This window comes from Oryctolagus cuniculus, chromosome 2 (assembly GCF_051225735.1).
Source record: "Oryctolagus cuniculus isolate XC-2025 breed Fujian yellow rabbit chromosome 2, ASM5122573v1, whole genome shotgun sequence".
Taxonomy (NCBI): domain Eukaryota; kingdom Metazoa; phylum Chordata; class Mammalia; order Lagomorpha; family Leporidae; genus Oryctolagus; species Oryctolagus cuniculus.
Genome location: NC_142868.1, coordinates 170,978,060 through 170,992,980, shown reverse-complemented (window position 1 = coordinate 170,992,980; position 14,921 = coordinate 170,978,060). Strand labels below are relative to the sequence as shown.

Below are 14,921 nucleotides of genomic sequence, written 5' to 3'. Positions count from 1 at the left end.
CAATAAAAACCATTTATTTTTTCCTTGCTAATATAATTTTTTACCCAAACATAGCCCCTGTTGCTAGGATTAGTTTATTGTGTTTCATTTGAAGGACATAATTAAGGGTATAAATCTGAAGAAAAACAAGTATGTCTGTTTGGAATGCAATAAAAATTCTATTAAAAGTTTCTAATTCCTTCAGTATTAGTTTTAACAGCTATTTTTAAAAATATTTATCTGTTTATTTGAAAGGCAGAGAGAGAGAGAGAGAGAGAGAGAGATCTTTCACCTGCTGGTTCATTGCCCAAGTGTCTACAACAGTATGAATTGGGACAGGCAGAAGCCAAGAGGCTGGATCTCTGTACAGGTCCTCCCATGTGGGTACAGGAGCCCAAGTACTTGAGCCATCTTCTACTGCTTTTCCAGGCACATTAACAGAAAGCTGGATCAGAAGTGGAGCAGCCAGTATTTGAACCTAGCACTCATATGGGATGCCGGCATCACAAGCCATGGCTTAATCAACTACGGCAAAATGTTGGCCCAAAACTGCTGTCATTAAGAGTTAATTTATCCTGGGGCCAGTGTTGTGGCTTAGCTGGTAAAGTCGTCACCTGCAGCAGCTCCATTTTTGATCCAGCTCACTGCTATGGCCTGGGAAAGTAGTGGAAGATGGCCCAAGTGCTTGGGCCCTGTACCCACATGGGTGATCTGGAAGAAGCTCCTAGCTCCTGGCTTTGGCCTGGCCCAGTCCTGACCAATGTGGCCAACTGGGGAGTGAACCAGTGGATGGAAGATCTCTCTCTCTGCCTCTGCCTCTCCTTTTCTTTAACTCTTTCAAATAAACAAACAAATAAATATTTTTAAAAAGGGTTAATTTATCCTTCAGTATAGAAAGAGCAATTGCTTTTTTTTTATTTCTAAAAATGCTTATCAAGGCTTGACATATAAATAATGGCAGCAAATCCACAACATCCTTTGAAAAATGTTCCTTTTATCTTGTACATGGCATGGCTAAATATTCAATGCAAGACTGGGAAGTCAGGAGTTTCTATTCTAGTTTTATCACTAATATGCTATCACAACTTGAAAAGAGTGACAACAGTTTTAACATATTTTTTCTTTCATTGTGGGTTGACTGAAACCATGTTAGAGACAATGGAAGCAAAAGTATGCATTCTACATGCAAAAACTAACTGCACTCCCAATACATTTCTCCAGGGAGTCTTCACTCCTTCACAGGTTACTCAAAAGATTGATGTAAGTTTCTAAATAAATAGAAAAAAATCTCACATTAGCTTGATACTGCTCCAGAATCACATGACCTGGAAATTCTGGCTCAGGGACAGATGCAAATTTCTTGATAATGTCTTCAAGTGCCTGGAGCCCAGCCATTCGTAGTTGGTTACTATGATCAGTTGCAGCCATAAATGCCATGCGAATCAGGTCAGAGAGATGAAGTACCAAAAGGTCATCTAAAAATAAAAATAGAGTGTATAAAGGAAAACTTCTCCAAAAATAAATAACATAAATATATGAAATAATTTCTGAAAAAGCACTTATGATGTTTTAAAATAACAATATTTTAAAAATAATAATATTCTTTCAAGAGAATTTTTATATCACTCTTTAAAAAACAGAAATAAACATTAATATTGATGATTCAAGGATGCAAAAAGACCCCTGAAACAGAACTTTCCCCAAACAAGTATGTACTTCTTTTAAAACTTTTAAAAACATTGGCAGACTTTTTCTGCAAAGGACCAGACAGTAAACATTTTTGGCTTTGTAAGCTATGTGGTCTCTAGTGCAACTACTAAATTCTGCTGTTACACTACAAAATCAACCACATACAATATGTATACAATATGTGTGTGTTGTGCTCAAATAAAACCTTATTTACAAAAACAGGCTGTGGGTTGGATTTGGACTGCAGGCTGCAGTCTGCCAATCCCTAACTTTAAAAAACTCAGATTTGTAGTCAGGAAACTTAAATCCATAAAATAAGATGAAAAAGATTTTAATAAGAACAAAATGTGGGAAAGCCATGTGGGTTGCTCTAGATCTTTTCTAACAAAATGTGAAAGCAAACCTTGAAAGAATTCAAAGGATACCAAGTAATTCACCTAAATCCCAGAACAAAATCCAACACTATTTAAGGGAACATAGCAAAATCCAGCATTAACACCACAAAAGTAGCAGTATCTGTCATTTAATAAAAAGTTATAAAGGATGCAAAGTAGGGGAATATGTTGAAAGAGAGAGTGAGAGAGAGAAGGAAAATCAATAAATAGAAAAAGGTCCAGAAATGAAAGCATATTAGCAGATAAGGACTTTAAAAAGCTACTATAAATATGTTTTCTATACTTAACAAGGGAAAGAAATGCAAGAGCATGATCAAGACAGAAATGAAATGAAGGGAGGGAAAAACACAAAAGGGGTGTTTAGAGAGATAAAATGTCTGAAATGAAAAACATACTATATTAAATAGATTAGACACTAAACAGTAGTGAACTTAAAAAGACACCAACAGAAATTATCAAAAGAATTTATCAACTTCAAGTACTCTAAAGTTCTTCAGGAAGCTGCAGGATTCTCAAAGTCTTTTGATACAGTAGCAATTCTGTGGCTCCATCTGATCTCCAATCAGCTTCAACTTAAATAGGTTTCTATTGTTGTCACTGTTGTCCTCAAGGTTATAATATGAGTATCTTCACATTTGCTCATGTTCCTACCTAAAATACCACTTTCAAATCTTCAGCCTGAGAGGGGAAAGCGTTTGGCTAGAGCTTTCTCATCTAAGGGAGGCAAAACCACACATAAGGGGGCCGGCATTGTGGTGTAGTGGATAAAGCCACTGCCTGCAGTGCTGGCATCCCATATGGACGCCAGTTCAAGCCCCAGCTGCTCTACTTCCAATCCAGCTCTCTGCTGTGGCCTGGGAAAGCAGTAGAAGATGGCCCAAGTCCTTGGGCCCCTCCACCCGTGTGGGAGACCTGGAAGAAGCTCCTGGCTCCTGGCTTTGGATAAGCACAGCTCTAGCCACTGAGGCCAATTGGGGAGTGAACCAGTGGATGGAAGATCCCACCCCCTCCCCTGCCTCTCCTCTCTCTGTGTAACTCTTTCAAATAAATAAATAAATCTTTTTAAAAAAAATACAACCCATAAGAAAAATCAAGGTACAATATAGACCAGGATTTGGGGAGAAATTTCCAAGGCTTAGAAGTTGGGTTAAAATGAGTCTAGTCATATTATACCAACCTAAAAATAAATTAAAAGACCTATTACTCCTCTTGGATTTTCAGTTACCTAATTCACAAAGTCTAAGACTACATCAACCTACCAAGCCCAAACCTAAGCAACTGTCCTTGGAATGCTGCTTTCCCCAACAATCTGAATTCCTTCTCTTCATATCTCTACTTTCAACAGTCTTCCTCTTAAAATCCAAGGAGATGAACTTCCAGAGTTGAGAGTGAGAAGAGAGACTGCATAGAAACTCCCAAAAGGAGGTTGAAGGAACTAGTACAAAAATTATTTATTCTGGAAGTAGTCATTCCCTACGACTAAAGCACATTAGCTAGGGAGGTAGGGAGATTAGGTTGAAATAAAATTTTTGTATACTTTTCCACGACTGTTTAGAATCAGAACAGTAGGCAGTGACACTGGAAAGGATCCTGTTTCAGTTACAAAGACTAGAACATGCCAAACCCTGGCCTCTGGGTGAGGAACTATTATAGCAGGGTACCATCCACCAAGAGATATAAAGTGCTCAGGAAGCAAAGATAGAGAACATGGGCAAACCCTCACTCACACAGCACACTGTTAGCAAATTCCAAATACACAGAACATTCTTCTTTTTCAAGGATTTACAAATAAAGCTATGAAAAAACACAACCAGGAAAAAAGATTCTCAAGATTCAAAATACAGCTAACCTCTGAATATCCTTTATTTTAGTTTTTGTATTAAGGTAATACAAGTTATGAGTTATGAAATGAGATCATTCTGAATTACCTAGATGAGCCCAATCTAATAACTTGTGTCCTGTTCAGATCAACTAATTTTTTTCAGCATCCACACAGGGGAAAGAGCACGTGGTATTTGTCTTTCTTGTCTGGCCATTTCACCTAACAGACTGACCCTTTGTTCTATCTATTGTGCTGCACATGTCAGGACTCTTGTTCTTTTTTATTGGCTGAATAATATTATACAGTGTAAGACATTCTCTTTATCCATTCATCTATTGATGGGGCTATTGTGAATATTGCTTCAATAAACATGGGAGTGGAGGTATCACTTTCTTTTTTTTTTTAGATTGATTTATTTGAAAGGCAGATTTACAGAGAGGCGGAGGCAGAGAAAGAGGTAGAGAGAGAGAGGAAGAGAGAGAGAGAGAGAGAAAGGTCTTCCATCTGATGGTTCACTCCCCAAATAGCTGCAATGGCCAGAGCTGGGCCAGGCCGAAGCCAGGAACCAGGAGCTTCTTCCATGTCTCCCGCCCTGGTGCAGGGGCCCAATCACTTGGGCCATCTTCCACGGCTTTCCCAGGCCATAGCAGCAAGCTGGATCAGAAGTGGAGCAGCTGGGACTCGAACCAGCGCTCATATGGGATGCCAGCACTGCAGGCAGAGGCTTCATGGGGCCACAGCACCGACCCCAAGGGACCACTTTCATGTGCAGATTTCCTTTACAAATTTACCCAGAAGTAGGATAACTGTCATACAGTAGCTCTATTTTTAATTTTTTTGAAGAATTTCCATAGTGGTTATAACTAATTTGCATTCCCATCCAACAAGTATGTAAGGATTCCCTTTTCTCTACATCCTTGCCAGTATTTGTTACTTTGTCTTTTTGATAATGGTCATTAAAACTTTAATGAGATGTTATCCCAATATGATTCTGATTTACATTTCCCTGATGACTAGTGACACTGAGCAATTTTTCAAGAACTGAGAATAGTGATTACTAGGGGGTTGGCGTTGTAGTGTAGTGGGTAACACCGCTGCCTGAGACACATTGCTCCACTTCCAATCTAGCTCTGTGCTAATGGGCCTGGGAAAGCGGTGGAAGGTGGCCCAAATGCTTGAGCCCCTAGTACCCACGTGGAAGACCTAGAAGAAACTCCTGGCTCCTGGCTTCAGCCTGGCCCAGTTCCTGCCATTGTAGCCATTTGGGGAGTGAACCAGAGGATGGAAGACCTCTCTCTGACTCCCCTCAACTCCTCTCTGTAAACTCTGCCTTTCAAAAAGCAAATAAATCTTAAAAAAAAAAATGAGATTACTAAAGTATGGGCAGGGTAGTGTGAAGGGGTATAGAGGGAGATTAGATAATGGCTATCAAACAGAATCAGATAAAAGTAACAAGTTCTAGTGTTCCATAGCTCAGTGGAACAGCTATTGTTCACAATCATGTATTAGATTCTCTCCCTGTATATAGTATACTGAACTGGACAGAGGAGAGGAGCTTAACTTAAAGATAAGGAATTGGAAATTTTAATTGCCTGGTTTGATCAGTTTACACTGTGTGTAAGTGTTGAAATACTGCACTGTACCCCATAAAAATGTGCAAGTATTACATATTGACAAACAAATAATTGCTAAAAAATCAGAGCACCATTCCAGGCTGTAGTCAAGAAGAGAGGTTTTAAGTCTAAACAGACATCACAGAGTGATTCAATACTGCTGGCTTTGAAAACAGACAAAGCCATGAGTACAAGAATGTAGACAATGGGCTAAAGCTGGGAAACAAAAGGAAACAGATTTCCCCACAGTGTCTGGAAAGGAAGACAGACCTGTTGGGCCTTGCTTTTAGCCCACTGACACTCATGTTGGACTTTAGACCTACGGAGTTCTAAGATAATAAACTCGAGGGGCCGGCACTGTGGCGCAGTGGGTTAATGCCCTGGCCTGAAGCACCGGCATCCCATGTGGGCGCCATTTCTAGTCCCTTCTGCTCCACTTCCGATCCAGCTCTCTGCTATGGCCTGGGAAAGCAGTAGAAGATGGCCCAAGTCCTTGGGCCCCTGCACCCACACGGGAGACCCAGAAGAAGCTCTGGCTCCTGGCTCCGGATCAGCACAGCTCCGGCCGTTGGGGCCAATTGGGGAGTGAACCATCAGATAGAAGACCTCTCTCTCTGCCTCTCCTCTCTCTCTGTGTAACTCTTTCAAATAAATAAATATTTTGTTTTAAAAAGCAAAAAGATCCTAACAATAACTGAATGGAAAAATGATCATTTACCCATATACATTAAATTTTAAAGTAATCACAGATAACATTCTTAACCACTGGTTTGAAAAAAGTATAGAACAAAGTTTTACAAAACTATATTTGCAGCAATACTGATATACACAGGCATTTATTTCTTCCTTTTTTAAAATATTAGCTCCCATGTCTAAGGGAAAATATGCGGTATTTGTCTTCCTGTGTTTGGCTTATTTTATTCAACATAATGTCCTCCAGTTTTATCCATTTTAACTGTATTGTTTTGAACCAAATTTTGCAGTCATTTGTTACAACAGCAACAGAAAACTAACATGTCTGTGCAGGTTTGAGTCCCAGCTGCTCTACTTCCAATCCAACTTCCTGTTTTCTGTTTGTTTGTTTGTTTTTACACTGGCAGAGAGAAAGGTCTTCCTTTTTCCATTGGTTCACCCCCCAAGTGGCCGCTACAGCCGGTGTGTTGCAGCCGGTGCACTGCGCTGATCCAAAGCCAGGAGCCAGGAGCCAGCTGCCCCCTCCTGGCCTCCTTTGCGGGTGCAGGGCCCAAGGACCTGGGCCATCCTCCACTGCACTCCCAGGCCACAGCAGAGAGCTGGACTGGAAGAGGAGCAACCGGGACAGAATCCGGCACCCCAACCAGGACTAGAGCCCGGTATGCCAGCACCGCAGGCGGAGGATTAGCCTAGTGAGCCGCGGGGCCAGCCCCAGCTCCCTGCTAATGCACCTGGGAAAGCAGAGGAGGATGGCCCAAGTGCTTAGGACCCTGCACCCAAGTCAAAGACCAAGATGAGGCTCCTGGCTTCGGCCTGGCCCAGCCCTGGCTGTTGCGGCCACTTCTGGAGTGAACCAGCAGATGGAAGATCTCTCTGTCTCTCCCTCTCTGTAACCCTGCCTTTCAAATGAAAAACTGAATCTTTAACAAAAAGCAAGCAAACAAAAAAAACCCAGCTTCAAAATAATATCTTCTGGGAAGTCTTTCCTGTCTCTTCAGGAAATGAATACTATCTTCAAAATATTCCCAAAGTGTTCTATTATACTACTACTGAGGCAAATCATAATTATTGGACAAATAAGTCTTTTTTCTGTCTTCTAGACGCAACATCCTTCCAGGCTAGAACCATGGTTTTTACCTTCTTTGTATTTCCAAAATAGGATTCTGTAAATATTTGTTAAATAATGACATGTTGGGCCAGAGCAGTGGCATAGCAGGTAAAGCCTCTGCCTGCCTTGCCAGCATCTCATATGGGCACCAGTTTGAAATCCGGCTGCTCCACTTCCCATCCAGCTCTCTGCTGTAGCCTGAGAAAGCAGTAAGAGATGGCCCAAGTCCTTGGGCCCCTGCACTCGTGTGAGAGACCTGGAAGAAGCTCCTGCTCCTGCGGCCAACTGGGGAGTAAACCAGCAGATGAAGACCTCTCTCTCTGCCTCTCCATCTCTCTGTGTAACTCTGACTCTCAAGCAAAATAAATAAATCCTTTAAAAATAATAGTAATGACATGTAAAAAGACATGTAAAAATGACATGTAAAAAGAACTGGTGTGCTTTGCTGAATTCTATATTTAGAGTCACATTTTATACATGGTATACTCCTGTTTTAATTTTGTTTTTAAATCTAGTTGTGAGCTCTGCTGCTTCCAGACACAGTAACATAACTTAACAGGCATGTTTAGTTGATAGACTTCAGTAATGTTCATTCACACACTTGCCTTCAGATATTTAACAGATGGCAAGGCAAGGGAAAGACAACAAAGTACAGGATGGGGAGCCAATGCACTTGTCTACCTCTCTTAGCTCCTCAGGGCCTCCTCAACCCTACTAAGATGACATTGGGCTTGATGGTCTCTTTGCAAATTCCCTATGATATCTGAACCAGGGAAATACGTGCTAGAAAAAACTTACGAAAGATAAAGAACAAATAACAAATAATTTCTAGCTTTTCAAAAATACCCAGTGGCATTTCTAAAATCTGAGAGTTTGAAAATCTACCATGGCACTCATGAAATCTGACATTCTCCATGGCTGGGGACCACAAAGCTCATTTTATTTATGCACCTTGAAAATTTATGATCTCTTATACTGAAGTTCCAAAACTAGGACAACGCGCTGAGAAGTTACTGCCACTGTCACGCTTAGGGGAAGTTATATACCCATGGCTTTGGACTACTTTCTTCAACTTATGTTCCAAATAAGGACTAGAAGACAGTAGGGAGAGGGGATGGAAAACTAAGGCAGAAGGCAAGGAAACTTACAATAAATGAAAGGCACAGACTAAAGCAGGCTACTTAATAGTAGAATATCTCAAGTCTATAAAAATACTTGGGGAAAAGAAGTACTGATTTAAATTTACTTGTAGGGTTTCGTAGTTTAGCAGAACGCGCCATGGCTAGATCAAAGTGAGCCTGGTCTGCATTCTCACACAAATTGATGATTCGACACAGGCAATCAGCAGCAAACACCCGAGTGGCCCAGCGCGGTGCCACAAAGGGCTTTGATTTATCTTCTTCACCTAGGGTGGTAAACATGGTATCATCGTCCATCTCATCTTTTTTTTCAGATTCTTCATCTTTTCCACTACTTAATGGAGTTGCGGTACTCATATCTATTAAAAAAAATAACAAATATTATAACCTCACATAAGGCAAAAATGATGCTTTAGAAAAAAAGTTATAAGATTTCAAATTTTTCAAAAGCACTAAATTCTTATTCTCTGGAAAACAGTAGAACTGACAAGCTTTTATTTTAACAATCAAAAACCAGGAAGGGTAATATAAATTACTATTTATGTAAAATGCACTCACATATTATGATAGTTTTACATGCTATGGTGTACTATGGAATTACTTAGGATTTTTACATATGAAAATTCTGTTTTATTTTCCAAAAAAGTTTACAATACATATTCTAAATAATACAGATGAGTTACTGTTTATAATATGATTTAACCATCAACATTTATAAAAAATTAGTAGTTTATATGTACACTCACATTTATATGGATGTATATTTGTCCATAGTTAGGCTGCATTGACATTTCAGTCAACTATGGGCCACATGTACAACTGTGATGCCATTAGATTACAATGGAGCTAAAAAATTCCTGCTGCCTAGTGAGGTGATAGCCATAAAAATGTCCTAGCACAATGCGTTACTTTTGTCTTTGCAGTGATGCTGGTGTAATCAAACCTACTATGCTGTCAGACATATAAAAGTATAGCAAATACAATTACATAAAATACATGCTATTTGATAATGATAAAAACTATATTACTAGTTTATATAGTTACTATGCTGTGTATTTGTCATTATTTTAGTGTGTAATACTACTTACAAAAAAAGTTTACTATAAAACAGTCTGCCATTTATGCTGGCAAGAACTGCAAACGGCTGGCGCTGCGGCTCAGTAGGCTAATCCTCCGCCTTGCGGCGCCGGCACACCGGGTTCTAGTCCCGGTCAGGGCACCAGATTCTGTCCCGGTTGCCCCTCTTCCAGGCCAGCTCTCTGCTATGGCCAGGGAGTACAGTGGAGGATGGCCCAAGTGCTTGGGCCCTGCACCCCATGGGAGACCAGGAGAAGCACCTGGCTCCTGCCTTCAGATAGGCACGGTGTGCCAGCCGCGGCGGCCATTGGAGGGTGAACCAACGGCAAAGGAAGACCTTTCTCTCTGTCTCTCTCTCTCACTGTCCACTCTGCCTATCAAAAAAAAAAAAAAAAAAAAGAAAAAGAACTGCAAACATCTCACGCTCAGTGCTTTTCATCACACCATTTTCTCTTGTGCTTTATTTGATTTTGTGTTGTTTTGTTCATCATGACTCTACGAAAAATGGGCTACACTGTAAACACACACACACATACATCCTTTAGCTTTGGTGTGTAGTTCGTTACACGACCTAGCTTTGTCTGAGTACATTATAGGTTTGCATAATGTCAAAAATTCCCAATGACACATTTCTTAGAAAATATTCTTGCTGTTAAGTGACGTCTGATTGTACATCTGTATCCGTATCAGAGGAAAACAATTTTCATGATTTTAAAAACATACATTAAATACATACCACTAGAAGCTGCCAGGACATCCTTACAAAGCATTAGCCAATGAGAAAGTTTTTCGACTGCTAGTGATGAAAGCATATGTCCCAAAGTGTCATGAATATCAGAACATAATTTTCGATCTGTCTCCCGGTCTAGCATTCCAAAAAGCAGTCCCTCAAGACCAGTTTCTGTTATATTCACACCTTGGTGCCGGCAATGGATATCACTCCGAGAACTAACCCCAGGTGAAAAAGGATTGACATCTGAAAAGTAATTTTTGTAAAATAAACTTGAATGGGATTTTGCTGTTATGTTTTATGTAACAATTTTATTAAAGACCAAGTATTACATGCAAATTCACAGTAACAACAAAATCAACTAACTACATATACTATTTAACTATTATCTTTAGGATTAGAATTTAATTTACAAGTGTACAACTTTCATTTTTTAATACTAATTTTTCTGAGATATTGCAAACAAATCTCCAGGAGATGCACAATATTTCTAATAAGAAAAAGTATGGAAGGTGCCAACACTGTTGGGTAGCAGATTAAGCCTCTGCCTGCGATGCCAGCATCCCATATCAGCACCAGTTTGAGGACTGGCTGCTACACTTATGATTCAGCTCCCTGCTAATGCACTTGGGAGAGCAGCAGAGGATGGCCCAAGTCCTTGGGTCCTTGTATCCATGTGGGAGACCTGCAGGAAGCTCCAGGCTCCTGGCTGTGGTCTGGCTCAGGCCTGGCCATTGCAGCCATTTGGGGAGTGACCAGCAGATGGAGATCTCACTCTCTGTCTCTCCTCCTCTCTCTTTAACTCTTTCAAGAAAATAAAAAATAAATCTTCACAAAAAAAAAAAAAAAAAGATGAGAAAGAGACGTACTTCTAAATATATTTAATGGACTTTAAAAATTGCTGTATTTGGCCGGCGCTGTGGCTCACTAGACTAATCCTCCGCCTTGCGGCGCTGGCACACCGGGTTCTAGTCCTGGTCGGGGCGCCGGATTCTGTCCCGGTTGCCCCTCTTCCAGGCCAGCTCTCTGCTGTGGCCAGGGAGTGCAGTGGAGGATGGCCCAAGTGCTTGGGCCCTGCACCCCATGGGAGACCAGGAGAAGCACCTGGCTCCTGCCTTCGGATTGGTGCAGCTCCAGACATGCGGCCATTTGGGGGGTGAACCAATGGTTGGAAGACCTTTCTCTCTGTTTCTCCCTCTCACTGTCTATAACTCTACCTCTCAAATAAATAAATAAAATCTTAAAAAAAAAAAAAAAAGATACCGCTTGGGACAATGACATTCCACATTAGAGTGACTAGGTTTGAGTCCTTTCCATTTCTGATTCCAGCTTGCTGCTAATGCATATCCTGGAAGGAAGCAAGTGATGGCTCAAGTACTACTCATGTAGGAAACCCAGATTGAGTTTTGGGATCTTTTTTTTTTGTTAAAGATTTATTTTATTTATTTGAAAGACAGAGTTACAGAGAGAGGTAGAGACAGAGAGAGAGGTCTTCCATCCGCTGGTTCATTCCCCCAATAGGCTGCAAAAGCCGAAACTGGGCCGATCTGAAGCCCGGAGCCAGGAGCCTCCTCCAGGTCTCCCACGTGGGTGCAAGGGCCCAAGGACCTGGGCCATTTTGCACTGCTTTTCAGGCAATAGCAGGGAGCTGGATTGGAAGTGGAGCAGCCAGGACTAGAACCAGTGCCCATATAGGATGCTAGTGCTGCAGGCCAGGGCTTTAACCTGCTACGCCACAGCGTCAGCCCCCAGTTTTGGGATCTTGGCTTTAGCTTGGTCCAGGCCCAGATGTTGCAGGCATTTGAGAAGTGAACCAACGATGGAAAATCTTTGTTTCTGTCTCTCGCTGCCTTTCAAATAAATAAATAAAATTAAAAAGCAAGCCTCGAAGCTTTCAGTTTTCCCAAAATAATTCACCCTAGAAATCCTCCATGGTTGACAGAAGTATTCTGGTACTTAATGCTATTCATTTTAAACTCTGAAACTTTTAAAATAGTAAAAATGTAAAATAACCAAGAAAGTTACACTGGAATTTTAAAAATGATAATGGTTTTATTTAAAGAATACGAAATGTGGCCACACTTCAACACACATAAAATGCTATTTATTAAATAATATTCATTCAAAACATGAAAGTATTAAAACAAAAAGTATTGACCAATAAGGGTACTTACTAGCACCACTGCTCTCTTTATCCCCGGCATTTTTTGCGAGGCTCATGGCATATTCACATACTTCAGCTGCTTCTCTCTGCGCAAGTTGCCGGAGACACGCCACAGCTGCTCGTCGAAGTAACAAATGGGAACTACATAAGTGAACCTGTAAAGCGTAACAATTTTAAGCATGTTTTAAAAAGTTGTAATCCTTTACTTTTACTTGCCTAATGAATATATATTTACATCTTACTCCTGAAGAGACTCTTCATTTAACAACTTTACTTGTTTAAGATATAGTCAAATAATGACCTTTTGGGAAAACATGCTTGCCAGTAAGTATACAAAAAAAGTGTTAGTAGCCAAAATTACTGTCTCAGCTATAAATCAAAACTTATACAGTATACTCAGATGGAAATACAAAAAGATCTTTTGAATATTCTATTTTACACATGGTGCTATAAACTTTGCCATTGAAATCTTTCCAGAACATAGAAATCAAATGTAATGTATGAAAAATTAGAGAGCAGAGCACACAAATAGAAAGCAAAGGGAAGTATTTATTTATTTTTTATTTTTTGACAGGCAGAGTGGATAGTGAGAGAAAGAGAGAGACACAGAGAGAGAAAGGTCTTCCTTTGCTGTTGGTTCCCCTCCAATGGCCGTCGCAGCTGGTGCGCTGCGGCTGGCGCACCGCACTGATCCGAAGCCAGGAGCCAGGTACTTCTCCTGGTCTCCCATGGGGTGCAGGGCTCAAGCACTTGGGCCATCCTCCACTGCACTCCCTGGCCACAGCAGAGAGCTGGCCTGGAAGAGGGGCAACCGGGACAGAATCCAGTGCCCCAACCGGGACTAGAACCCGGTGTGCTGGCACCACAGGCAGAGGATTAGCCTATTGAGCCGCGGCGCTGGCCTAAGGGAAGTATTTATTAAAAAGAAAAAATAAAATCAAGCAACATAAACAGAAAATAATTGCAAAATGAGGCTTTGGGGTATAGTATTTTTTTTTTTCATCTCAATAGTTCCTAAAAGAATCAATATACTGGGGTCGGCATTGTGGTGCAGGGGTTAAGCTGTCATTTGGGATTCCCACATTTCCTATCAGCCCATGAAATTTACATTAAGTATATAAATAAATAAGGGGAGAAAAATCTGGTATTTTTATCAACAAAATGTGTTACTGACTTCTCTTCCTGAAAGTGAAGACATTTGGTACTTTAAAATACCATATAATTAAAAAGTTTAAGCAGGTCACATCAAATGGGAAGAACAAGTCACTGAGTCTCTTGGAGTTTCTTTTTATCTATACAGTGTCCACTCTGCCTTACACAACTGTAAGAATGAAATGATAAAATATAAGTGAAGCAGAACACATGGACATTTTATTTAGTAACAAATACAGAGAAGTGTAACTAAGAAAACACATTGAACAAACGCTGACTGGCTGAGCCAAAGTGAAAGAAATGAAAGTTTCTAAATTGTTTTCAAAAGCTTAATTTCAGTGAATCTGTGGTACACTTTTCTTTCCTTTTTTACATGTGAGTTTTAATGGTATAAGGTGTACAAATTTCGTGTATTTCATATAAAATTATTTAGGAGCACAGTGATACTTCGCACCTGCCCCTCTCTTCCACCCACATTCCCACTCTCCGCCTCTTTCCTTTCTTGTTTTAATTTTTAAAAGATTTTATTTATTTATTTGAGAGGCAGAGTTACAGATAGAGGGAGAGACAGACATAAAGGTCTTCCTTCCGTTGGTTCACTCCCCAAATGGCCACAACGGCCAGAGCTGGCCCATCTGAAGCCAGGAGCCAGGTGCTTCTTCCCGGTCTCCCACATGGGTGAGACTAAGCACTTGGGCCATTTCCTACTGCTTTCCCAGGACACAGCAGAGAGCTGGATTAGGAGAGAGCAGCTGGAATTTACCCAAAGGAAATTAAATTGGCCAACAAAAAAGCTGTCTGCACCTTAATGTTTACTGCAGTTCAATTCACAATAGCTAAGACCTGGAATCAACCCAAATGCCCATCAACAGTAGACTGGATAAGGAAATTATGGGACATATATTCTATAGAATACTATACAGCAGTAAAAAAAAAACAATGAAATCCGGTCATTTACAACAAGATGGAGGAATCTGGAAAACATGTTGAGTGAAATAAGCCAGTCCCAGAGGGACAAATATCATGTTCTCCCTGATCTGTGACAACTAACCAAGCATCAAAAAGGAAGCCTGGTGAAGTGAAATGGACACTATGAGAAACAGTGACTTGATCAGTCCTTGTCATCACTGTTGATGTACAATTTAATACTGTATCCCTTTTAGTATTTTTTTGTTCTACTTAATACTATTGGTTGAACTCTGTAATTAACACACAATTATTCTTAGGTGTTTAAAGTTAACTGAAAAGTGATCCCTGTTAAATATAAGAGTGGGAATAAGAGAGGGAGGAGATGTACAATTTGGGACATGCTCAAGCTGACTTGCCCCAAGTGGTTGAGTTAGAAATGTGCCAGGGGATT

At 40.5% G+C, this 14,921-nt stretch overlaps 1 protein-coding gene across 9 annotated transcripts in view; it reads right to left on the bottom strand.

The window, feature by feature from the left end:
• HEATR5B (HEAT repeat containing 5B) overlaps positions 1-14,921 on the bottom strand; it is a 119,503-nt gene that overhangs the window by 44,619 nt on the left and 59,963 nt on the right. For all 9 annotated transcript variants that reach the window (XR_016230478.1, XR_016230479.1, XR_016230480.1 and 6 more), the window contains 4 exons: positions 12,420-12,564; positions 10,252-10,491; positions 8,546-8,797; positions 1,273-1,454 (listed from right to left, as the gene is read on the bottom strand). Coding sequence is in view for 6 of the 9 variants with exons in the window: in XM_051842984.3 (XP_051698944.3) it covers positions 1,273-1,454; positions 8,546-8,797; positions 10,252-10,491; positions 12,420-12,564 (819 nt within the window). In the remaining 3 variants the exon portion in view is untranslated. The remainder of the gene's footprint in view (positions 1-1,272; positions 1,455-8,545; positions 8,798-10,251; positions 10,492-12,419; positions 12,565-14,921) is intronic.